The following is a 25489-nucleotide window of genomic DNA, read 5'->3' as shown; positions in this document are numbered from 1 at the left end:
ATATATCTGAATAGAAATGCTACCACTGTGCTATTTTCAGAGTTGAAGGACAAACAGCATGGGTGATTCTGTAGCAATGGCACTGTGGGTTATGGGCAATGCTAACTACATACCTCTGAGCTTTGCCTTCAGAGCACATGCTGCTGCAGGTGAATGCTACCTGAGCCCAGAGCTGCGGCTGTGGGTATTGTTTATTCCATAATTTAACGTTGTTTTCCATTCTGTAAATGACTCTTTCATTTAACACATAAAGCTGCTACTCAGTGCCTTGTCCTGTGCAAGGCACTGGAGATACAGTGAAAAGCAAATAAATGTCCACACAGAGCTGATATCCCAAGTGTGTGTAGGGGGCGGAGTGGGTGACAGTAAACACCAAGACAAAAAACCATGATAAATATCCTGAAGAAAATTAGAGGGTAAGTGCCTGAGGCCATGACTGGCTGGCTCTCTTATGCAAGGATAATGAGGGAAGGCCTCTGCCAAGCTTGAATGATGACAGGACAACAATGGAAAGATGTTGGCAAGAGAGTTCTGAGCAGGGGAGACAGCCAGTACAGAGGTCCTGATGCCGGAACACAGGAGACATGGTTAAGCGACAGAGAGAAATCCCTGTGGTCTGGTAGCATTGATAAAAATTGTGTATTTTATTCTAACTGTTACAGAACATCTCTGGAGGGTTTCAGTAGGGGAGAGGTACCGTCATCTTTTAGCTCTACCAATACAACTCTGGCTGCCATGTGGCACTAAATGTAGGGGGACCTGTGGCCATGGTCCAGGGGAGAGATGGTGGGAGCCTGGTATGTGGCTGCAGTTGAGGAGATTAGGCGAGGCATCAGGCTGGGGACACGTCAGCACATAGAACTGACAGGCCCTGCTGTGGCATGTGAGGAACAGGCTTGAGCCATCACTCAGAACAAAGTCCATCATTGCTGACACCCTTTTCTGGGAGGGAGGGCTTGATGCAGAAGGACCAAGGTGGTCCCATTAGCAACAAGCCAGCCTGGCCAGTCTCTTGCTGTTGCCTATTGTGCTTTCCTCGGGAGCGCAACTTTGTGCTGCCTCTTACCACTACCCTCCCTGCCCTGAGCCTGTTGTGGTGGTCCCTGCTTGCACATATGCAGAGACCACCCAGGGAAGGCCTCACCAGGGACGCTGGCTCTTGGGCCCTGGAGGCTGGTGGGTAAGCGAGGGACACGGGGACTTGGAGGCTGGTAAGTAGGTCCCTAAGGCAGTGAGCTCTGCCTCCCTCTAACTAGACTGTTGCTAGTCCGGGATGAGAAGACTGCATGAAAGATAAGCTGTAACACCAACATCTGGAGTCTCTTAAACGTATTCATTCATTTGATCCTCACAACAACCCTGCGAGACAGGTCTCATTATTCTCCTCAGCATTCAGGTGAGGAAACTAAGGCACTGTAGTTATGTAACTTGCCCAGGATCAGAAAGTGCAAGGAAGCGGCACCAGGAATTAGTGCAGGCAGTCTGTTCCACAGCCCAGGCTCTATCCACTGCTATCCTTGGCTTCGGGTGTGGCCCTGCTCACCAGGGAAGCCACACACGAGTGACAGAGACGAGAGACTTATAGGCAGCATACGAAGCACATGGCACCACGGAGGTCCCTAAGTACTAAAGTGTGCAAAGACAGCCTCTTGCAGGAAAAGTGGACACAGGCTGGCCCAAGGACAGGTGCGGGCCCATGGAGCAGAGCTGGGGAGGCACTGTAGTCAGAGCTGAGAGCAGATTCACAGGATTGTAGCAGGGAATGAGCACGACTTGTGTGGCAGATCAGACAGGGACAATGAGAGGACAGGGGCAGCTAGAGAGGTGTGGCTGCGGCCAGACCAGGGGTCACATGACACCCTTTACCGGCATGAGAGGATCAGAAGTCTTCGTTTTATCCTGTTAACAGGAAGCCACTGGAGGACCAGCATGAGGTGGGGAAGCCATAGAAGGAGATGACACCTCTGAAAGGTAGGCATTAAGCCTGGATGCTAGAGGCATGATCTCTCAGGCATTCTCCATTGTTCTCCCTAGAAGTAATTGATCAATATCCCATTGTTACTCATAATAGCCGAAAGGTGAAAATAACGGAAGCTTTCATCAACTGATGAATGGATAAAGAAAATATGGTCTATCTATACAATGGAATATTATTCAGCCATAAAAGGGAATGAAGTATTAATACATGCTAAAACATGTACAAACCTAGGAAATAAGTTATATGAAAGAAGCAGTTACCAAAAGCCATGTATTGAATGTTTAAGGTGATGGATATGGTAATTATCTTGATTTGATCCTTATACAATGTATACATGCATTGAAACATCACAGTGTGCCCCATAAATATGTATAAATATTATGTGTCAATTATAAATTTAAAAATTGAATTTTTAAAAGGCTGCATATTGTATGATTCCATTTATATGAAATGCCCAGAAAAGGCAAATCCATAGAGACAGAAAGTAAATTATTGGTTGCCAGGAGGGTGTGGGGAGTGCCTGAAAATGGGCACCAAATTTCCTTTTGAGGTGATAAAAATGTTCTAAAATTAGATAGGGGTGATGGCTGCCAAGTTCTATAAATATACTAAAAGCGACTGAACTGTACACTTTACAAGGGTGAATTTTATGGCATGTAAATTGTATCTCAATAAAATGTTATCAAACCACCATTGCTTGATTTCCTTATGCTGATGAGCAAACACATCAACGTTTCCAGCTGGTGTTGAGACTGACCTTGCGTGCTACTTGTTGAAAGCGTCTTTGTGCCCTGGATCTGCTGAGCCAAGTGTTATTAATGAGTGGGTCAAAATTAGGATGGAATTCCTTGATTTTCTGTGAATATAAAATATAGGCACATTTTACATTTAAATTTTAACTCCTGTCATAAACATTTAATAAAAACTTTTTAGAATTTGATACCAAATTGTTATTTATTTGTTGTATTACTTAGTGAGCATTTATTTATTAAGCACTCTTAGTGTACACAGCATTATAAGGAATACTTCTTGAGTTGGGGGCCAAAAGTGGAAGATAAGGGTTTTAAGAAACTTACAGTCTAGTTAGGAATGCTCAAGCAAACACATGTGACTTTGAGAAATAATAAAGTCACCAATCCTATGTGGTGGTGCTGGCAGTGCATCCAGAATTGAGAGGTGTGGGCTGTGAGATCCCCTGGCTGGGAAGAAGGACTGCTTTACTCAGCCCTGAATGCCTAGTGCTGACATATGTATTGTCCCACATGTGCCTGCATGTCCTGGGCACCAGTGTGTCTAAATTAGTAAATGAATAAGGAGAAAAGAGAGCCTGGGGGCATAGTGAGGCTGGCCAGGGCCTGAGGTTCAGTCTCTGTAGGTTTTTGAATAAGGAAATGATATAAAAAAGCCATCAGAAGGGAATCAGTCTTACTTTGGCATATGCCATGAGCTGCAGAGGAGAGAAAAGAGGAGCAGGCATACAGACAGAAAAACCTGTTGGATTAGTCATGGGAGATACCTGAAGGTTGGACTCTGGTATGGCCCATGGAAGAGATATTGGCAAGACTTTGTGGCCAAAAGAAATGTGATGAGGAGGAGGATAGGGATAAATGAGGTAAAAATAATTCAGATATGGCAAAACCAGCAGAGAAAAATGAGAATGATGGAGGTGGGAGATTAGAATTTTTTCATTGTTAAAATCAAAAGTTAGGGTTTTGACAAGTGATATGGTTTGGCTGTGTCCCCACCCAAATCTCATCTTGAATTGTAGTTCTTATAATCAACGTGTGTTGTGAGAGGGACTAGAGATAATTGAATCATGGGGGCAGTTTCCCCCATTCTGTTCTCATAATAGTGAGTTAGTTCTCAAGAGATCTGATGGTTTTTGTAAGGGGCTTCTCCCTTTGCTTGGTTCTCATTCTTCTCACTCCTGCAGCCATGTGAAGAAGGATGTGTTTGCATCCCTTTCTGCTATAATTGTAAGTTTCCTGAGGCCTTCCCGGCCATGTGGAACTGTGAGACAATTAAACCTCTTTCCTTTATAAATTACCCAGCCTTAGGTATTTCATCATAGCAGAGTAAAAATGAAGTAATACAGTAAATTGGTACCAGGAGTGCAGTGCTGCTATAAAGCTACTAAAAAATGTGGAAGGAACTTTGGAACTAGGTAACAGGCAGAGGTGGTTGGAACAGTTTGCAGGGCTCAGGAGAAGATAGGAAAATGTGAGAAACTTTGGAACTTCCTAGAGACCTGCTGAATGGTTTTGCCCAAAATGCTGATAGTGATATGGACAATGAGGTCCAGACTGAGGTGGCCTCAGGTGGAGATGAGGAACTCGCTGGGAACTAGAATGAAGGTGACTCTTGCTCTGTTTTAGCAAAGAGACTGGGGGCATTTTGTCCCTGCCCTAGATAGCTGTGGAACTTTGAACTTGAAAGACATGATATAGGGTATCTGGCAGTAATTTCTAAATAGCGAAGTGTTCAAGAGGTGACTTCAGTGCTGTCAAAAGTATTCAGTTTTATGTATTCACAAGATATGGTTTGGAATTGGAACTTATGCTTAAAAGGGAAGCAAAGCATATAAGTCTGAAAAATTTGCAGCCTGATAATGTGATATTAAAAAAAAAACCATTTTCTGAGAAGAAATTCAAGCCGGCTGCAGAAATTTGCATAAGTAATGAGGAACCAATGTTAATTGCCAAGACAAAGGGAAAAATGTCTCCAGGGCATGTCAGAAATCTTCACACCAGCCCCTCCCATTATAGGTCTGGAGACCTAGGAGGAAAAAACGGTTTTGTGGGCCAGACCCAGAGTCTTGATGCTTTGTGCAGTCTTGGGACTCAGTGCCCTGTGGCCCAGCCGTAGCTAAAAGGGGCCAATGTACAGCTCAGGCCATGGTTGCAGAGGGTGAAAGCCTTAAGCCTTGGCAGCTTTCACATGGTGTTGAGCCTGTGGGTGCACAAAAGTCCAGAAATGAGGTTTGGGAAACTCTGCCTAAATTTCTGAGGATGTATGGAAACGCTTGGATGTCCAGGCAGAATTTCAGTGCAGGGGTGACGCCCTCATGGAGACCTTCTACCGGAGCAGTACAAAGGGAAATGTAGGGTTGGACCCCCCATACAGAGTCCCCACTGGGGCACTGCCTAGTGGAGCTGTGAGAAGAGGGCTGCCAACCTCCAGATCCCAGAATGGTAGATCCACTGACAGCTTGCACTGAGCACCTGGAAAAGCCACAGTCACTGAATGCCAGCCTGAGAAAGTAGCTGGGAGAGGAGATGTACCCTGCAAAGCCACAGGAGCAAAGCAGCCGAAGGCTATGGGAGCCCACCTGCCCACCTCGTGCATCAGCATGACCTGGATGCGAGACATGGAGTCAAAGGAGATCATTTTGGATCTTTAAGGTTTAATGACTTCCCTCTTGAATTTCTGACTTTCATGGGGCCTGTAGCCCCTTTGTTTTGGCCAATTTCTCCCATTTGGAATGGGTATATTTACCCATTGCCTGTACCCCCATTGTATCTAGGAAGTAATTAACTTGCTTTTGATTTTACAGGCTCATAGGTTGAAGGGACTTGCCTTGTCTCAGACGAGACTTTGGACTGAGGCTGAGTTAATGCTAGAATAAGTTAAGACTTTGGGGGACTGCTGGAAGGCCATGATTGTATTTTGAACTGCGAGGACATGAGATTTGAAGGACCAGTGGTGGAATGATATGGTTTGGCTCTGTCCCCAACCAAATCTCATCTTGAATTGTAGTTCCCATAATGCCCACATGTCATGCGAGGGACCAGGTGGAGATAAATGAATCATCTTATAAAACCATTAGATCTTGTGAAAACTGACTAACTCACCATCTCCTGTTCTCAAGATAGTGAGTTAGTTTTCACAAGATCTAATGGTTTTATAGGAGGCTTCCTTCTTGGGTTGGTTCTTATTCTTCTCATTCCTGCCACCATGTAAAGAAGAATGTCCTCTTCTGCCATGATTATAAGTTTCTTGAGCCCTCTCCAGCCATTCAGAACTGCAAGTCAATTAAGCCTCTTTCCTTTATAAATTATCAAGCCTTGGGTAATTCTTCATAGAGGTGTAAAAATGAACTAGTATTACAAGACAGAGACAATCAGGTGGATGGGACCACTGTACTCATTTTATATTTGAGCACACTAAGGCATCAGTCAAGAGGCTTGCCAAGGTCCCCTATCTGTCACACAGCTGGAACTAGAACTCTGGCTTCTTACTTCTGGTTTTGTATCCTTTCTACCAAGGGACGGGGGACAATGAACAGAGGCCCAGGGACCCACCTTGAGGACCTGCGGACAGGGGCTTAGAGAATGAAGGGAAACAAAAAAGGAGACCCAAAATGAGAAAGCAGAGGGATGAGAACGGGTGGCCAAAGTATGCAATGCTGTTCATTTCAAGAGAAACACGAATTACATGTTTTGATGGTTTACTTGCAAAAACATGGTAAAAACCACTCTGAAATGTATGCAAATTAAAAAGTATTAAATATCTCTTGGTAAAGGATTTCTATAAAATTGTTTAGCATTAGAAAACAAGCATCTAAAGAGCTTCCAATAATCAGCTTCTAAATAAAGGAAAGTTACCCACCTCTTCTCGATTGCGAATGACCCGTTTCTGGTTAACTTCTGTTTTAAGTCGCTGAAATTCCTCATCCAAAATAGGATCTCCTCTATCTAGCTGGGTTTTTAATCATCAAAAGAATTTAAGTTGAATATAAATGCATAAAACTTTGTCTTTAAGACTTGTAGAAACCCATTAAGCAATTGGCCAAATCCACCCGTGACGTTCCCATTGAAAGTGGTGAAACACAAGTAGGTAAAAAAGATCATTATGATCACACTGTTTAAACACAGGGAGCTCTGATTGAAGCACAGACTTGATATTTTTTTTTTTTATAACTAAAAGATAGTGTCTTTGGAAATTATTTCCAAGACACTTAACATTCATAGAAAGAATTTTAAGAAACTGTGTAACTATGGCAGTATACAGATTTCATAAAAAAGACATTTAACGTCCCAGTAAAGTCTTAAGCTCCTCACAGTTGATTATTCAGGCATCAGGTTTTAAGGAAGGAATGTGGGGATTCCTCCCTTCTCCTGGGTAGTGGAAGCTGACAGGTCCTCCTGGGCCAGAAAACGACCTGTGGCTCCCCAGATGTGAGTGACCCCAGGCTGCTCCCCTTGCCTTACCTGCCTCCTTCCCTGATGGTACCTAGGTCATTTTTCTCATTCCCAGGATCCAACAGTGACTCCTGGGGCAGGCTGGCTGGGCTGGGGTAAGCGTCTATACATGTCTGCCCACGTGGGAAAGGGGACTTGCATATTCCGCAGATGATATTAGTTTTTGCTTATCTGTGTGTTCTATTATTTGTTTGTTGGGTAACTTCAAAAACCAGCTTGGCTCTTAAGTACACTGTTTATAATCATTTTAAAAGACTTACTTGGAAAAAATCTATTCTGATCATCACATTAATACCCTATTCAGAAATAAGAGAGGTGTGTTATTGTCACCAGGGTGGTGAGCAACCTAGCTCTGATTGGCACATATTGGGAAGTTGAGTTTGAGACTGTGTACATGAAGTTCAAAAGGCAGATTTCATGGGGAGCCCCAGACCCCCACCAGCATTAAGAGTAAAATAAAATAGGCAATTTAAAAAAGGGACTGGCAGATAGGTCATTAGCTAGAATAATGACAAGGGAGATTTATCATATCTTTATTAAGACATTGCTTATTTGACGATGAGTAAAAGCTCATCATCCTTGAGGGCTGTGCCACTCTGAGGCCAACTCCCTCCTTCCCCAACCATTTCTTCCCTTTGTTTCTGCCATGTGCCTCCAGGAGTTCCTTGCCACTAGGTCACCTGCCAGGACTCAGCTCTCAGATGAAATCCCCTGGACACAGAGAATGGGGCCCCTGAGATGCTTGGTCTCCCACATTCCAGGGCATCTGGGCTGCCTGCTTATCCACCTTGCCCCAGGAGCCATGCTAAGGATGGGACTGCTTCTTGGCTGTCACTGCCTGCAGCCACAGCCTCAATGCCCACAATGACTGATCTAGGGATGTCTGTGCCAACTTCATCTTTAAAAAGGTTAGAAAACAGCATTCCATTGTGGGGTTGACAGAAAATACTTGATGTTTTGTTTTTAAGAGAGCATGCAAAGAATCTGAACAGGGAGAACTAAATTTAAATGCCAATTTAGAACGTGCTTTTTCTAAATGCAAAGATTTACCAATGTAATGATTTTATATTCTTTTGCTTGTCTTATGAAAAATGAAGAAAAATAAGAAAGAATATTTAAATTTATTTAAATATCTAGGTGGACTCCAAATCTAGAAAGAGAAGTACATTCTCTATGAGAAACATGTTCATATCTAACAAGAAACACTTTTCCTCAACCCCTGCCACTCACTGCTGTGAAGTCAGTCTACATGAACCTTGCATTCCCTAGCTCAAATATCTGTGTGACGGGTGGAATTGTGTCCCTTCAAAATTCTTACGTTGAAGCCTTAACCCCCAGAACTCAGCATGTGATCGTATTTAGAAACGGAGTCTTTAAAGAAGTGACCAAGTTAAAATGAGTCTGTCAGAGTGGGTCTTAATCCAGTGTGACTGGTGTCCTTATAACAGAGGAGACTAGGACAGACACACAGGAAGACCACATGAAGATGTGAGGAGAAGGTGACCACCGATAAGCCAAGGAGAGAGGTCAGGAACAGATCCTTTACTCATGGCTCTCGGAAAGAATCTTCCATGCTGGATCTTGGATCTATGAGAAAATAAATTTCTGATGTTTTAAGTCACACAGTCTGTGTGATACTTTGTTATGGCAGCCTGAGCCAACTAATACAATATGTGATCATTCTGTAAGTCCTACCAATTAAGTTCAGACACAGAGCACCAGCCGACTCCTGTCTCCTCTGGCCAATGGCTATCCTGTGTTTTAGCCACTATGGACTTGTCCTCAGTGTTCTCTGCACATGCTGTGTAGGTAACAACCATCTTCAAAGCCTGGTGAGGTCATGGGTGTTGCACACTCCCACAGTTCACATCCCTGAACCTACAGGTGCTACCTTGGCACCCCAGGTGTGGCCCCACTCCCCTCAGCCCAGTTTCCCTTTTTCTGCATAGCCCCTTTGAGGATCTCTGACTTGGGACTGTCATTTGCATCTGTCTCTGATGTGGCTCCTGGTTACCAACTTTGGGTCTCTTTTGTCTTCATGCTCTGGAGATCATGGGACAGAGAACCCCAGCTCAAAATTCCAGCTCGAATTTGAGCCATTCCCTCCATGTGAATGCCTTTGTTCTCTTTGCTACTTTTCAAAAACTTATACAATGTCTCCCAGGAAGCATTCCAATCAGATGAGCTCTCTCTCCTTTCTGGCTTCTGAATCCTTACAATACTTAGTATAGGTCTCTGGTGACATTTATAGCCAGTCTTGATTTATGGTTGACAATTTACTTGTCACCAGCCTTTCCCATTCCCAATTTAACTAAGGGTTTTCTTCCCCTGGCATCTTGCATATAGTAGGAATTTAAAAACATCTAGTGAAACAAAAGATAGCAAATTAGCAGTAACTCTGACCTTATATTTGGCGCATGCTCTTTGCCACTCCTCAGTAAGCTCTTTTTTAAGTTTAAAAGACATAGGATCTTTACCAAGGTGCATCTGCCTGGGGAAGAAAAAAAACAGTGTCCAGAACCCAGCAGAATACCAGAGTCAACGTTAGGATGGAACATCTTCACTATATTCCACAACTGAAAAGGAACACTGAGATGCTGGAGAGAGAACACATGGGAGAGAGAAGTTACAGAGGCTTCAGCAACGTAACGAAGATGAATAATGTGTTCTACAAAGTGAAGCTTACTTTAAATATTTATGAATAACAACATCTGGATGCTTAACCTCCTAAGTCATTAGGGAAATACAAATCAAAGCCACAACAATACACCCCTTTACACCCATCGGGACAGCAATGATGGTGATGATGGTAATAATGGAAAATAACAGGTATTGCGGAGCAAGTGGAGAAACCGTAACCCTCAGATGTTGCTGGTGGGAATGTAAAACGGTTCAGGCACCACAGAAAACAGTTTGGTGGTGCCACAAAAAGTTAAACAGAGTTACCATATGACCCAGCAATTCCACTCCTAGATATATACCTGAGAGAACTGAAATGATATGGTCACATAGAAGAGTGCATGTAAATGTTCATAGCAGCATTATTCACAATAGTCAAAAAGTGGGAACTACTGAAATATCCACTAACATGTGAATGAATAAGCAAAATGTTGCACATCCATTCAATGGGATATTATTCAGCTGTAAAAAGGAATGCAGTATTAACACATGTTATGATGTGAATGAATCTTAAAAACATGTTAAGTGGAAGAAGTCAGTCACAAAAGACCATGTATTCTGTGATTCCCTTTGTGTGAAATGTCCAGAGTGGGCAAATCCATAGAGACTGAAAGCAGATTAGTGGTTGCCAGCAGCTCCAGGGAGTGGGGAATGGGGAGTGACTGATAATGGGCATGGGGTTTCTTTTTCTACTGATGCCAGTGTTCTGGAATTGGGTAGTGGTGGCGGTCATGCAACACTGTGGATTTGCTAAAAAATCTCTGCACTATATACTTTAAACTGGTTACAATGATGAATTCCATCACAATTTAAAGAAACTAATATGCAATGTATTCACCACGAGACCCAGCACATGTCTTAAATAAATAATAGTTATGATTTTTAAAGAGGAGAACGAAGGGTGTTCTGGAGAACTGTTTTAGGTTAGAGGAGACCAAAGGGACATGAAAACTAAATACAAATGGTATGATCTTTGGACCCTAGATACCTCTCTCCAAAAACAAAAACAAAAACAAACCAGGTATAGGCTGGGCTTGGTGGCTTATGCCTGTAATCCCAGAAATTTGGAGGTCAGGGGTGGTGGATCACTTGAGGCCAGGAGTTTGAGACCAGCTTGGGCAACATGGCGAAACCCTGTCTCTATTTTATTTATATAAAATTTAAAATAAATATTTAAAATACATTAAATTATTTAAAATAAACATTTAAAAAAGACCAGGTACGAAGTACATTTTGGAGCAACTGGCTAAATCTGCCTAGACACTGATTATTAGACAATATTATTGTATCAGTGTGAAATCCATTGGAAGTGATTACAGTAATGTTGGAGAATGTCTTTGTTCTTGGAAGCTACATGCTGAAGTATTTTAGGGTGAAGCTGCCCAATATCTCCAATTTATTTGTAAATGGCTCAGGTGGAAAATGGCGTATGTGGGTGTATGTGTGCATGTATGAGGAGTAATGGAAGTGCATGTGTCTTAATGTGAACAATTAGTGAACCAAGGTCAAGTGTATGTGGGTTTAAGATCTTTCAACATAAAAAGTTGGGAAAAATATTAAAGGAACAACACAGCATTCAGAATAGGATTTGAGATGCTGTGTTGAAGAATTGGACTACTTACTTCAAGTCCGATACAGAGATGCATAGAAAGAACACACCAGTGTTGACAGTGGTCACTGATCATTGCTGAGTCATGGCATCACTGTGATTTTTTTCCTTCTCTATATGTAAAAAAACCATGTTTTCAGGTTTCCTACAATGATAACCTACCTGTTTTTCATGATAGGGACAAGGTATTTTTAAAAATAAAATTTTCAGTTCCCTGGAATACTTCCCATTAACTGAGGAGGGGCCAAAACTATAGACTTAAGCTGAAGCAGGAGGGATTTCTGATGGAAACAAGGGCCAATCCCCTGGAGACAGTGGAGCAACCCAGAGGGCAACTTCAGAGGGCTCCAGCTGAGGGCGTGCTCTCATGCGTCGGGAATGGTGGAGGCTGGGTCCTGGAGTAGGCAGCCTCTCAATGAACTTTCCAAGAGTCTTTTTTTTTTTTTCAGCCCAGTTTACTTTAGGTCAAGCATGGTGGCTCATACCTATAATTTCAGCACTTTGGGAGGTCAAGACAGGAGGATCACTTGAGCCCAGGGGTTTGGGTTGCACCTGGACAACATAGTGAGACCTTATCTCTAAAAAAAAAAAAAATTAGCCAGGCATGGTGGCATGCACCTGTGCTCCCAGCTACTTGGGAGGCTGAAGTGGGAGGATCACTTGAGGCTGGGAGGCTGGGGCTGCAGCTGGCCATGATGTGACACTGCACTCCAGGTGGGTTGACAGAGTGACACCCTTTCTCAAAAAAACGAGTTTACTTTTCAGTGAAATCTGTACACATGCATAAGCTTGGTCTTATCTGGTTAAAAAAAATTGGAAAAGTGTTCTAATTTGGGCAGAGAAGCACAAGAATTCTCACATCTGAGTTTTAAAATCTCCAATAGGAGCCCCCCAGAGCCTTACCCTACTGGCCTACCCAGAAGGCCCCTGGTGCACACAGCCCAAGGCACAGGGGCTCCTGGGGAGGTGGAGGGTGATGAGGGTGAGATCTGGGGTGTCCAAGACACCCAGATCTGTCCTGGGGTGAGGGGGTGCCAGCAGCAGTAACCAGCAGGACCAGGGAGCATCTCCCACAATTCACTCCAGTCCTGCCGCCGTCTGGTCACATTTAGGAAAGAGCGTGGTTTGGTCACATGTATTTATTTGTAGCAGAAACTTCCTACTGAAATAGATGGACCACTGGCAGAGACCCAATCATCAAATTCTCCAAAGTACCTAAAAGGTTATTACATTTCACTGTCTCTCATTTATAAAATATCATCTAAGAACAACTGTACTGCCACTTGATACAAATAATTGCTCAATATTTACCACTTAAGATGATTTTCCATCTCTTCATGAATGTCCTGTCTGACTTTCTGTTCAAAGAGTGCCTCCTTCATCTGTCTTGTTTTTGAAATTTCAGTGCCTTGATCCAAAACTGAAGGCAGGAGCAGACAATGTTTATACCAGTAATCAAATTGGAATCATTTGCAGAGAGAAAAACACATTTCTAATGGCAAGGCATAACAACAGTCTAACTGAATTTTGCTGTTTGTAGGTAAGCAATGGGACAAGCAATAACTCTTTCATATTCTGCTCAGGGGCTGCTTTATGGCCAGTCAACTGGTTACCTTCTCTTAATTCTTTAATCTTCAGTTTTCCTGGTTCTTGGTTTAAAACAGTTGCCACAGCAAACGGATTTGATAAATCTACTGGAAATCTCAGGTTCTGGTACTCAATTTCCTAAGAGACCAAATCAATAGGGAAATCAGTTACTCTGCTGCTCTGTCACCCCTTCATCACACTGAGGACAAGGCCCGCCATACCTTCACCTTCTGAAGCTTTGGCTTCACTGGTGGTCGGTGAAAATATATATGCTTCATTGCTTTTTCTGGAGGAACGTTTACTTTTTTAGAAAGGGTATTCAACCTTTCAAACTCTTCTAATCTATAGGTTAAAACAAATGTTAAATTAGCAAATAAGTCATTATCTCAAGGTCCCTAACTTTTTTTTTTTTTTGAGACGGAGTCTTGCTCTGTCACCAGGCTGGAGTGCAGTGGCCCAATCTCGGCTCACTGCAACCTCCGCCTCCTGGGTTCAAGCGATTCTTCTGCCTCAGCCTCCTGAGTAGCTAGGACCACAGGCATGTGCCACCATGCCTGGCTAATTTTTTTTTTGTATTCTTAGTAGAGACGGGGTTTCACTGTGTTGGCCAGGATGGTCTCCATTTCTTGACCTTGTGACCCGCCCGCCTTGGCCTCCCAAAGTGCTGGGATTACAGGTGTGAACCACTGGGTCCCTAATTTTTTATATTCCTTCTGATAACACCACAACTTGAAGTCCCTTATTATATCTAAACTGAAAGTAAATGTGTACCCCAACAGTGGCCTACTAAAATAAATGTGATGTCACTGTATTAGAGTATAATCAGAGCTATCAAAAGAGCCCACCAATGGTTGTTGTGCCTTATATTCTTAAAGAACGTAATGACTGAAAACATGACATGCTGAAAATGGTCTCATGGTCTAGCATAATCCATTTCTAGCCTGTTGGTTTTTCAATAGCTAGGTTTATTACATTTTTAAAAAATCTTACCTTGATTTATCTTCCCAGTAAAAGAATGATTATAGCAATTGTTTGTACCAAGATCTTTCAAAAACAGATTCAGACTAAAGTTTGGGATCTTTTCTGTCACTAGAAACTGACTTTGGACGTGGGTAGTGAGAGACAGTACAGCTAACAGCCCACAGAAGCTATTCGGGCTATCTATTATGAGGTGCAGTAGAAGGGTGTTCTATTCAGAAATGCTACTTATGAAGCATTTCATTTTTAGAAATTATTTTTATCTTAATAGTTCTATTTTTCTGCAACACAAAGTAAAGTTACGATTTTGAAAAACACCATTTTTAAATTTATTTGTTCAGTGCCAATTTGGCATAATAGTTTAGGTCAAACTGATTTACATATCAAGCATTTCTTTAAGCAAGGATGTGTGGACAATTGTTTTACAGGATAAACACTTGTTTTCCATGACAATATAAAAATAAGAAAAAATAGGTGCACATTTTCCTACTCTGACAGTTAATATGCATTTGCTGAGCACCCACTGAACAGGCCTGTTGGATTATATGGAACGTATGTTAGCAACCTCGAATTTAATGTCTGTCATGTAAGAGCATCCTTATAACCCAGGGCATGGGAGAACCTGTCCCTTGGTGAGACTCACACCCACTGACATGCTCTGACGTTCACTACTTAGCCAGGTAGTGAACTGCAGTTCAGCATCCCCATCTCAGTGGAGCTTTGACACCACCTCTGCTGTTAAATACTGGGGAGCAACAAAAAATCACTACTGGAGCAACAGTGCACCAGTAGTAATCAGTGGAAAAACGTGTCTCTTAAAAATCCCTTTTTCTTGTTTCTTCCCTTCTTGTCAGAAGCAACTCCTGCTACTAGCATAGACATGTTCTATATTTCTGTTATGTTTTAAAGTATATTTTATGTTGGCTCATCATTTTAAATAAGTTTTTGATGACATTCTGTTATAAGAAAGACAGAATGGAAGAAAAGAACACTTGGATTTTGAAAAAGGGCTAAGAATAAACAAAAACACTGCAAAGACGCCATACGGTAAGGCCATGTTGGGATAGCACGTTCCGGTGAAGACACATTCGTATGGTTGAGAGTTGAACTGTGAAATCCATAACTGCATTTTGATTTGTGCAGTCCCATACTGAAAGGGTGTAAACGTAATAGTCACAGTCGTCTTCCCATCAGCTGGAATTATTCCTGAGAGGAAAGAAATGAGAAAATGTGATGCCCTCTCTTCTTGCCAAGGCCAGTCACAGAGGCTGACACACATACAAATACAGCTGACCCTTGGACAATGCAGAGGTTAGGGGTGCTAACTCCCCACACAGTTGAAAATCCACATATAATTTTTGGCTCCCCTAAAAGTTAACAGCCTACTGTTGACCAGAAGCCTTAATGATAACATAAAGTCATTTAACACACATTTTTTATGTAATATGTATTATATACTGTAAGCTTATAATAAAGTAGGCTTAAAATATTAAGAAGGAGAAGGAAGAAGAGAAGTTAAAATCTGTNATTTTATGTGTTATATGTATTATTTACTATAAACCAGAGAAAAGAAAATGTCATTACGGAAATTATAAGGAAGAGAAAATACATTTGTTATTCATTAAGTGGAAGTGGATCATCACAAAGGGGGGGTCTTTGTTCTCTTTGTCTTCATGTTGAGTAGGCTGAGGAGGAGGAGGAAGAGAAGGCGTTGATCTTGCTGTCTCAAGGGTGGCAGCGGCAGAAGTGGTGGAGGAGGTGGAAGAAGAGGCAGGCACACTCAGTTTAATTTTTATTGAAAAAAAATCTGAATGTAAGTGGACCCATGCAGTTCAAACCCATGTCATTCAAGGGTCAACTGTACATTCTTCCCATGCTAAGCACAAGTACAATATTTCCATTATTCTTATGTAGCTTTTTAATTAAATACCTGTGAATCAACTTCTCCTTGTTTACATGATCTTATTTACTACTACATTAATCCTTTACAGTCATTATTTAATTGTGTCACTTCTATAAATATATACATATCAATCTGTATTCAGACATGAATTCCCAGAACTATCATCTGTAAGCAAATTACCAGATGTCAATATTAATGCTGTAAGCAACAGGAAAAACTAGGAACATACATGCAAGTTTGTGTCCAAATGATTCAGTTCTTTTTTGTGTAATTTGATTCTCTCCTTTCAAATCTTTAGAGTCTACTGCTATTCTCCCCAGAGTCAAATATCACACCATGCCTAATTCCTCTTTTGCATCTCTGGTGCCAACAGGGCTTGGAACATAGTAAGTGCTAACAGATTTGGAGAGAAAAAGAGAAGAAAGGATCAATGTTATTTATTTATTTATTTATTTACTTACTTATTGCTGTCCCCAACTGGAATGTAAACTGGAGGACGAATGTTCTCTCTGACTTCCACCGAAGGCTCCTAGGTTTGCTTTCTAGATGAGACCACCTGCCCCGGTGTATCTGGTCCTCTGACTGTCCCTGTGGAGGCCTCACACAGTCCCCCATGAGTGCCTGGCATGCCCTCCTTTGCATCCACCGCTTCTCTGCTTCCTGAATCTTGTGCTCCCCTCCCTTCTCCCTGTGATCAATCACATGGGCCTTCCCTTCACCCATTCATGTGAGTGCTTGCTGTGTGCCAGGCACTGTTTTAGGCACTTGAGATACAGCAAACAAAACAAATACCAGATCTCACAGTTTATATTCTATCTGGGGACAGCAAAACATAAATAAATGAACAAATGAACATAAAATACAAAGTCAAGACATGAATACCAACAGGGCATGGGAAAGCAAGTGGGTGGAAAGGAAAGGGCCTCCTGGTGAGGAAAGGTGGGAGCGGGGTCCGAGAAGTAGAGGGCCTTGGTTCTAACCCCTTATTACTGGCTCCTGCTGCCTTGAGCTCGGCACTTGCAATTCCCTGGGCCTGAAGAGTTCTCTCTCCAGATTTCCTTTTAGCTTCATCCTGCTCTCTGAAATTGTCACATTTACCATCTGCCTTCTCCTAGACTGTAAATTTTAGGAAAGCAGGCACCTGCTCATTACTGCATTCCCAGCTCAATAAATTCTTGTTGAACGAGTGAATGAACCCAAACTTGAAAGCCTATATCAACCTACATACAAAGTCCCCCTGCCGCTCCCTCCACAGGAACCTTCTGTCAACCCTACTGAACTCGTGTACCCTGATTTGTAACCTTTTGAAGTTTCCCCATCTCCCAACTGGATCACAAGCCCGGAAGGCAGACACCAGCCCCATACCGTTTTTATCTTCCTGGATCCCCAGCACAGTGCTTCAGAAATAGGTCTCCATCAATTTCCTAAGAACAGAAGTCAAACTGTTTCAATGATACCCGCTAGTTACCCTAGAATCCACTGCAGGGAAGAGGGAATCAGCAGAAGAGCTTGGGTCCGTGAGCCAACCTAAGACCAGCTGGATAGAAAATGTGATTCTCCATCATGTGTGGGGCTTCAATACTTTGACCACCCACTTGGTCAGAAAATAGCCCCCTTTAACCTATAAATTCATGTGAGGCTCTAAAATAAGAACATTCTATTGCTCCTGCTCTAGCTCATTAACTGAAAAAAAAAAAAAAAAAAAAAAAACAAGGACAAGCTCTGGAAGCAAGGATTAATGTTTGCCTTGACCTGGCTGATTTATTTTTAAGTGCTGCCAGCTCAGACCTAATACATAAAGCACACTGTTAAGGTGTAGTCTAGGCAACCAGAATACACTGCTTTTTCCACTAACAGGATGTCAGTTAACACAGGGAGCAGCGGATTGTCAAATGTCAGCAGCTGTAAAAGGTGTGCCAAGGAGTTACAGTTTACTGCTCAGCAGAAACAAACAGTGGGACAAAGGAGAGTATGTTCTATGTTTTTTAAAGTGAGAAGGGTACCCCCAGCTCCCTCATTTAAACAAAAAGCCCAAATTGCTCTTTTATGTTTCAGGTCAATTTCAGATCACCATCCTTAACATAACCAGGGGTAATGTTGAATCACAACATGGAAGGTGGTGAGCAGAGACAGAGAGGAGACCAAAAAAGTCAGAAATCAACTGAAGGTTAAGAGAACCCTAGTTTATCAATATGATGGGTATCATAAAGAAAAAGTAACAGCACTGGAAAATAGTATCATGGTAAATCAAGTCACGAGGAACTACCACTGTGTCTTCACTGGAACTACAATTATATAAAGCATGTGCTTAAATATGAAAAGTTATTAAAAGGAGATGGAAAAATAAAAGCACATTACTTGTATGGCCGTGAGGCCCAGGATGGGGATCGTTTTTTAAAATTTCTTCTTTCCCATGTCCAGATAGTGTCACAACATTGTACTGACACTATAAAATTATTTAATTTTAAAATAATTTTTTCTTCAAAGATCTCAGAAAGTACAGATCACTCTGTCTAAATTGTCACAGAGCCATTCGATCCACATATCTAAGGTGTTATTGAGACAGAATAGGGTCTGGAGGCAGGGAACCTAAGGCCGATTCACGCTCCACACCTAGGTAACAAAAAAAAATGGAGGCTACTCCCTGTGTTTACACTTTGTGTGGCAGATGGGAAATTGAAAGTATCTCTGATTGATAGCAGAAAGCAACCAAAGCATAGGAGTCTAAGTTTGTAACTTTACGTCAGCCTCTGACTGTGGGCCACTACTTCATGTCCATGGGGTGTACAACAAGTAACCAATGGGAAACCTCTAGAGGGTATTTAAACCCAGAAAATTCTATAATGGAGCTCTTGAGCCCCTATGCTTGCTGGTTCCCCCCTGTGAAGTGTACTTTTGCTTTCAGTAAATTTCTACTTTTGTTGCCTCATTCTTTCCTTGCTTTGTGTATTTTGTCCAATTCCTTGTTTAGAACACCAAGAACCTGGGCACCCGCTACTGGTAACGTTATAAGTATTGATTTTAATATTCTAAGATTTAGGGTACCTCTAGCTGGGTGACTTTGGGCAAACGACTTAATCTCTCAAAGCTTCTGTTGGGAAATTAATAGCTATATAGCTTTAAAATCATCCACATTCTAATACGGCTTTCGATTCACTGGATTACAGAAGGCAGGGCCACCATCCCACTCACAGTGGCCACAGTCCCCAGCCTCTGCTGCTGCCCAGGGGCTGTGGGCAAGAGCAAGGCCCCAGGGACGCACAGACTCTGACTTAGACCTTGCTGGATTACACATGAACTGTGTAACTCAGCTTGGCTACCTTAGCTGAGGCTCAGCTTTCTCATCTGTAAAATGGGACAAGGCTTGCAGGAGAAAATAATGTACAGCGTCTGGGATAATGCTTGGCACATAGTGTGTGTCCTATAAATGTGGCTTTCCCAATCCTCACGCTAAATAAAACAAATAACAATTTATTGTCAATTATCATTAAAATGTCCAAAAGAAGAAATATTTCTTTGAAAAACTTATACTTGACCAGCTTGAGTTCTTACGAAGGAAGAGGCAATTGCCTCACGATGCCAAACCACTCGTGTGAGCGTCCCAGAGCACCAGGTCTTCCCTTTGCTCCACAAAAGTGCCACGCACAGGTGAATCTACAGCTCAGAAGACAAGGACACAGCAGCCTCTGCAAAGTCTGTTTTAAAGCATAGGCCTGGACACTTACTGGGAAGAGGTGAAAGAGAAGCCCCGAGGGCTTTCGGGTACCTGTTCGCTTCTAAATTTCCCAGGAAGAATAGCTCCTACTCGTTCACAGAAATTGAAGACATAGTTGGTCCACATACTGAGACACTAACAATCCCCAGCACTTATTTTAATCTTTTCTTCCTTTCTCCCTTCAGCAAGCCTTTTTGACCGGGACTAGAAACACATGGTAAAATTAGGTCTTTTGGAATCTACTAACTTTTTGTTTCATCCCTGTCCCTCAAATATCCAAAATGCAGACCTCAGCAGCAAGACCAGACAGCCTGAGGGCTGTGCCTGTGCTGACGGGGAATGTGGAGAAGGAGTGGGAGTGGAGGATGCTTGGGAAACTAAGCCAGGCCAGGAATTCCTTTTCCATCAAGCATATAAGCTGCTGGCCAGAAGCAACACGTGCAGTGCACAGGCATTGGTGCCTAACATCGCAGAGACAGCACCCCTGGAGGGCAGGGAGACTGGAGGGGTTTCAGAGCCTGCTCCTGGAGCTGCAGGAAGCGCAGCACATCCCCCAGCCACCCACTGCTGGAGCCTATCCACTCCACCATGCGTCCGTCACCATCTCTAAGGTCACCACCCATCTGAGCCAACCTTAGTTCCTTCCTGAGGCAGCTGCCTGTGCCCACCTTGTGCCACTCCAACCTACATTCCCCTCAGGAGCCAAAGAGACCTTTTAAAATACCCATCAGGCTATGCCACCCTCTGCTTTGAACTCTCCAGTAGACTCCCACCCGACTCAGAACCCAATCCTAACACCCACCCTCCTCTACCCCCTGCCGGCCTCTCTAACAGGCCTTGCACACTCCTCCCCTTGCTCACACACCTGGCCACACTCATCTTTCCCTTGAATGTGACCATTGCCGAGCCTGCTCCAGCCTTGTAGCCCTGTGTGGGTAGCTTCCTCTGCTTGAAACCGTCTTCCCAAGTCTGGTGCCTTTTTGTCAACCGGGTCTAAACCGACATGACTTTTCCTCCAAGAGGCTCTTCTTGACCACCCAGTCGAGAGCAGTCACCTGGTCACATCACCACGTCTTATTTTTCTCACAACCATTTTTACTCTGGACAACATCTTTTGTTTGCAGGACTGCCTCTCTACCCCGACTGGCATCTCTGCCCCAACACAGCAGGGACCAGGTCTGTCTTGCTCTCTGTGGAACCCAATGCCTATACCAGTGTCTGATGCCCAGCGGGCACTCAGTAGTTACTTATGGAATAAATGGACGGATGAAGAATGTAAGACCACAGGGAGGAGGTGAGCCCTGCAAAAACCAAGTGCAGAGCATTTCTGGCAAAAGATGGTGAAGTAAAGCTTCAGCTCCACTACCTCCTTCAAAATCACAAAACAATAAGGAAAAGAAGGATAAACATGGCAAGAAAAAAATCTATTCAATAGGGAAATGGCTGCAACCCTAAAGCACAAATAAAATGCATGACTACCAAATCCTGTAAACTGAGGCATGGGAGCATGCTGAGAACCAAGAGGTGCAGATTTCCCCTAAAGTAAGAGTCCTAGTCCTGGAAAAGTCTCCAACTACTCTTTGGTTAAAGTGACAAAATGTAGGAGTATGGCTGGGCCTTGAGCAGGGACAGAGATGAAAGAGACCAAACCCCACCATCACAGACCAGCAGGGGAGGTGGCTGAGGAAGCAGCTATGCTGCCACACCATGCCCGTTGTCTGCGACCTCGGACTCAGTTCAGAAGGCGCTGGAAGTGACCTGATGGGGAGAGAGGGGAGTCGTGACCACTGCACGGCAGCACACAGCACAGATGACTCTCCTGAGAGCCACCAGCCCTCGTGACCACTGAGCAGAGATGGGAGACATTCTCCCAGTGGGCTTGAACACACAGACTGTGTGGCTGGGTTCCCTGCATTCCAACCCCAGCTCTGCTGCTTCCTAACTGTGTGCCCTTATATAAATTACCTCACACTCCATGCCTCAGCTTCCTCATCTGCAAAGTGGACATAATAATAGAATCTACTTCATAAGAGTTGTTGGGGATATTAAATGAGTTATGCATCCACAGTAGTGTGCCCAGTCTATCCTGCAGACTCTGACTGAGCGACGGATAAAAGGAGTTCACAGACACAGGTATTTTGCCTATGAGTGTGGCTGGGGGACCACATGGCTTAGCATAGCTGAGTGCAGCCCGAAGTGTGGCCCAATAAGTGGGAGATGCTCGCATTTATTCAGTACAGATTTAATGACAAAGGCCTGGAGCAAACACCATTTGTGGGTAATTAACATCCAGGGGCAGTCCTGCACATGGATGATCAAAGATTGGTTTCTGGAGAAATATGCAAATTCCTTTGCATTCCCTTTTTATCTGCCCTCTGCCATTAGCTCAAGGTAAGAGGATTCAGCTGCCTTCAGCCATAACCCTTTCCCAAAGCTTTTGCAAAACCTCCTGGCCTTCCAAGAAGGTTTGTGTCTTTTCTATAATTTTTCCCACTGCCCTGACTGATCTCCTACAGTAGTGTCTGGCACATGGTAAGCATGATGAAAGCATCCGCTATTCAAATGATTATCCCTTCTTCACATTGTTCTTTTGCTGGCAGCAGGCTCTATTCAATGTTGAGTAGAGTGCTGAATAGAACACCACACGTACTGTACATGTAAACTGCAAAATTAAAAATTAATACTTTTTGAAGGAGGAGAGGAACAGAAACAAAATCACAGAAAGAATACACATGATAAGAGGACAACCTCAGAACACAGGTAGCTCACTGGAGTCTTACAGAAAACAGACAGCATGGCCTTGTCACAGGAACAGTCAATAGAATTCAAGGAAGCAATGTGAGAACACACCCGAAGGAGATGAAAAGAGAATTGGTGGAGCTCAGGAAACAAACACAAAGGAACTGTCACTGATATGGTTTGGATGTTTGTCCCCTGCAGATCTCACTTTGAAATGTGATTCCCACTGTTGGAGGTGGGGTCTGGTGAGAGGTCTTGGGACATCTGGGTGGATCCCTTATGAATGGCTGAGTACCATCTCCCGACCATGAGCTCTTGCCCTGAGTTCACATGAGAGCTGGTGTTTAAAGAGCCTGGTACCTCCCCACCTCTCCCTTGCTCCCTCTCTCACCATCTGACACCACCTATTCTTCTTTGGTCTTCCGCCATAGTTGGAAACCTCCTGAGTCCTCACCAGGAGCAGATGCCAGCACCATGCTTCCTGTACATCTTGCAGAACCATGACCCAATTAAACCTCTTGTTTTAAAAAATAAATTACCAAGCTGCAGATATTCCTTTATAGTAATACATAGAGTAACACAGTCATCGAAGTGGAAACTTCAGCAAAGGAACAACAATAAACACACACACACACATATATACCACACTCATGCAAATACCACACACATACACATGCTGAAAACACAGGTAAGGCTGTAGCAGGTAGGAATGAGAAATCCACACAAAATGAAATGATTTTAAAGCAGATAATAGATACTGGAGGCAAAGGAGGACCAACATACACACATAATTGGTATTCCTGAGGAAGAGAACAAAGCAAATAGAACACGAAAACCTTCAAGGTTTTACTAGTTGAAACATTTCCCAAAATAGCAAAAGTTATTTTTCTCCAGATCAAAAGGACATGCCATGTTCCAGGGGACAAAAATGATGCAGAACACCACCAATACATATCCTGCTGAACTGCTTAACCTCAAGACTGAAAAGAAAATTTCTGAGGGCATCCAGCATTCACCTTTGATGGGGAACAACTCAGCCCAGCCTCCAAATTCCTAGCAAAGTCAAAGCTGGGGACAATCAGCAATGTCTACTAAGTTCTGAGATAGACCAAGTTGCAAACCAAGACTTTTACCTCACCAGGTTGTCTTTCAAGATTGCAGACAACAGAGAGACACTGTCAAACATGCCAGCACTCAGGCATGTGGCCCCAGGGGCCACTGGTTAACAAGCCACTAGGTGACAGCATCCAGACAGCTGGACAAACTGAAGTGAAGAATTTGGGAATGTACAGAATAAATTAAGAATAAAGAATAAAGTAAAGAATTAATAAATTTAAACTAATCGGATTAATCAATTCAATAATTAAATTAAGAATAAAGAATAAAGTAAAGAATTAATAAATTTAAACTAATCGGATTAATCAATTCAATAATTAAATTAAGAATAAAGAATAAAGGTGAAATCTGTGGCTCCATTTCAATAGAAATGAAATAGTTGCAGCATTTATGGTCACAAAAGAGAATACAAATGCTACAGAAAACACAGAAGGATTCAACAAGGTTGGGAGTTTTAAGAGGGGAGGGAGAAAGTACACATGTTCTATTTTCCTCCCTCCTTCCCTTCCTTTCTTTCTTTCTTTTGCTGGGGTCTTACTCTGTAGCCCAGGCTGGAGTTCAGTGGTGCAATCTCGCCTCACTGCAACCTCCGCCTCCTGGTTGCAATTCTGCTTCAACCTCTGGAGTAGCTGGGATTACAGGCTTGCGCCACCATGCCCAGCTAATTTTTTGTATTTTTAGTAGAGACAGGGTTTCACCATGCTGGCCAGGCTGGTCTTGAATTCTGATGCCCTGATCCACCCACCTCCGCCTCCCAAAGTGCTGGGATTATAGGCGTGAGCCACCACACCTGGACTGTTTCCTGTTTTCCATGGCCAAGATTCTAGCTGAAGGTGAAGCACACAGTTGAAGAAGATAGTGGCTCTGACCTCTTAATGCTTTCATTATCTCTTTTTTAAAAAAATTTTGAGATGAAGTCTCACTCTGTCACTCAGGCTGGAGTGCAGTGGCGCAATGGGCTCATTGCAACTTCTCCCTCCTGGGTTCAAGCAATTCTCCTGCCTCAGCCTCCCAGGTAGCTGAAACTATAGGTGCGTGCCACCACACCCAGCTAATTTTTTATATTTTTAGTAGAGATGGGGTTTCACCATGGTGGCCAGCTGGTCTCAAACTCCTGACCTCATGATCCGCCCACCTCAGCCTTCCAAAGTGCTGGGATTACAGGTGTGAGTCATTGTGCCCGGCCTCATTATCTCTTTTCTTAATTTTAGCAACAAATTTTAGGAATGAATATTTCGTATACCAAGGAAGTTCACCAATTCCTGTTAGCTTCACTTTTTCTTCAGTCCATATCAAGTAACAACATTTTTACGTATCATATGATCCAAGTTTTCTTGTAGTTTTTTGTGTCTCTGCATTATCATATGCCTCCAGCCTACCTCCTTCTCCTCTTTGTTCATAAGCACAGAGAGGTATCTGCAGGGATAGCTAAATGTTTGTGATGGTTATTTCTGGAGTGGTGAGGTTCTTGGTAATGTTTTTTCAGCTTGGGTTTGGTACTTTTCTTCAGTGTTTTAATTTTTAAAATAACAATACATATTTCATTTTTTATAAAGCCATTTTTAAAAGAAATATTTATATTTGCTTACCCTCATTTCTTCTATACTTATTTATATACCTAGAGTGACTCTTTTTTTCCCGCTGTTGTTGCTGTTGCCTGTCTTCTGGCACGGCACCTACCCCAGACCAGCACTGTGGGACCCGCAGAACTGCCTGCTGTCCATCATGAAATCCACATTCTCTTCCAGCCTCCTGGAAGACTGTCTTTCCCAGCAGGGTGAGAAGCTGGGTCAAACCATCCCTGACTTCTTCCCGGCCTTGCTGGAACAATCACTTTTGGATGGGCAGTACAGATGTGAGGAAAGAGCTTCATTAAGGTAGAGGCATTGTCCTCTGGGTCAAGTTCACTGACTGCTGCTGTGATCAACTGAGCTCAACCAGTCCAGAATGATAGCCCATCAAATGGTCCTCTTGGACAAGGTTG

The 25489-nt window shown here is 43.0% G+C and overlaps 1 protein-coding gene across 4 annotated transcripts in view; it reads right to left on the bottom strand.

The window, feature by feature from the left end:
- The window catches only part of CFAP221 (cilia and flagella associated protein 221), a 103324-nt gene that overhangs the window by 31791 nt on the left and 46044 nt on the right, over positions 1-25489 (bottom strand). For all 4 annotated transcript variants that reach the window (XM_017500254.2, XM_017500257.2, XM_017500255.2 and 1 more), the window contains 7 exons: positions 15079-15238; positions 13276-13396; positions 13081-13192; positions 12779-12887; positions 9583-9670; positions 6587-6676; positions 2736-2834 (listed from right to left, as the gene is read on the bottom strand). In XM_017500254.2, the coding sequence (XP_017355743.1) occupies positions 2736-2834; positions 6587-6676; positions 9583-9670; positions 12779-12887; positions 13081-13192; positions 13276-13396; positions 15079-15238 (779 nt within the window). The remainder of the gene's footprint in view (positions 1-2735; positions 2835-6586; positions 6677-9582; positions 9671-12778; positions 12888-13080; positions 13193-13275; positions 13397-15078; positions 15239-25489) is intronic.

The sequence above is a fragment of the Cebus imitator genome, unplaced genomic scaffold (assembly GCF_001604975.1).
Source record: "Cebus imitator isolate Cc_AM_T3 unplaced genomic scaffold, Cebus_imitator-1.0 Scaffold264, whole genome shotgun sequence".
NCBI lineage: Eukaryota > Metazoa > Chordata > Mammalia > Primates > Cebidae > Cebus > Cebus imitator.
This window is presented reverse-complemented; position numbering and strand designations above follow the sequence as displayed.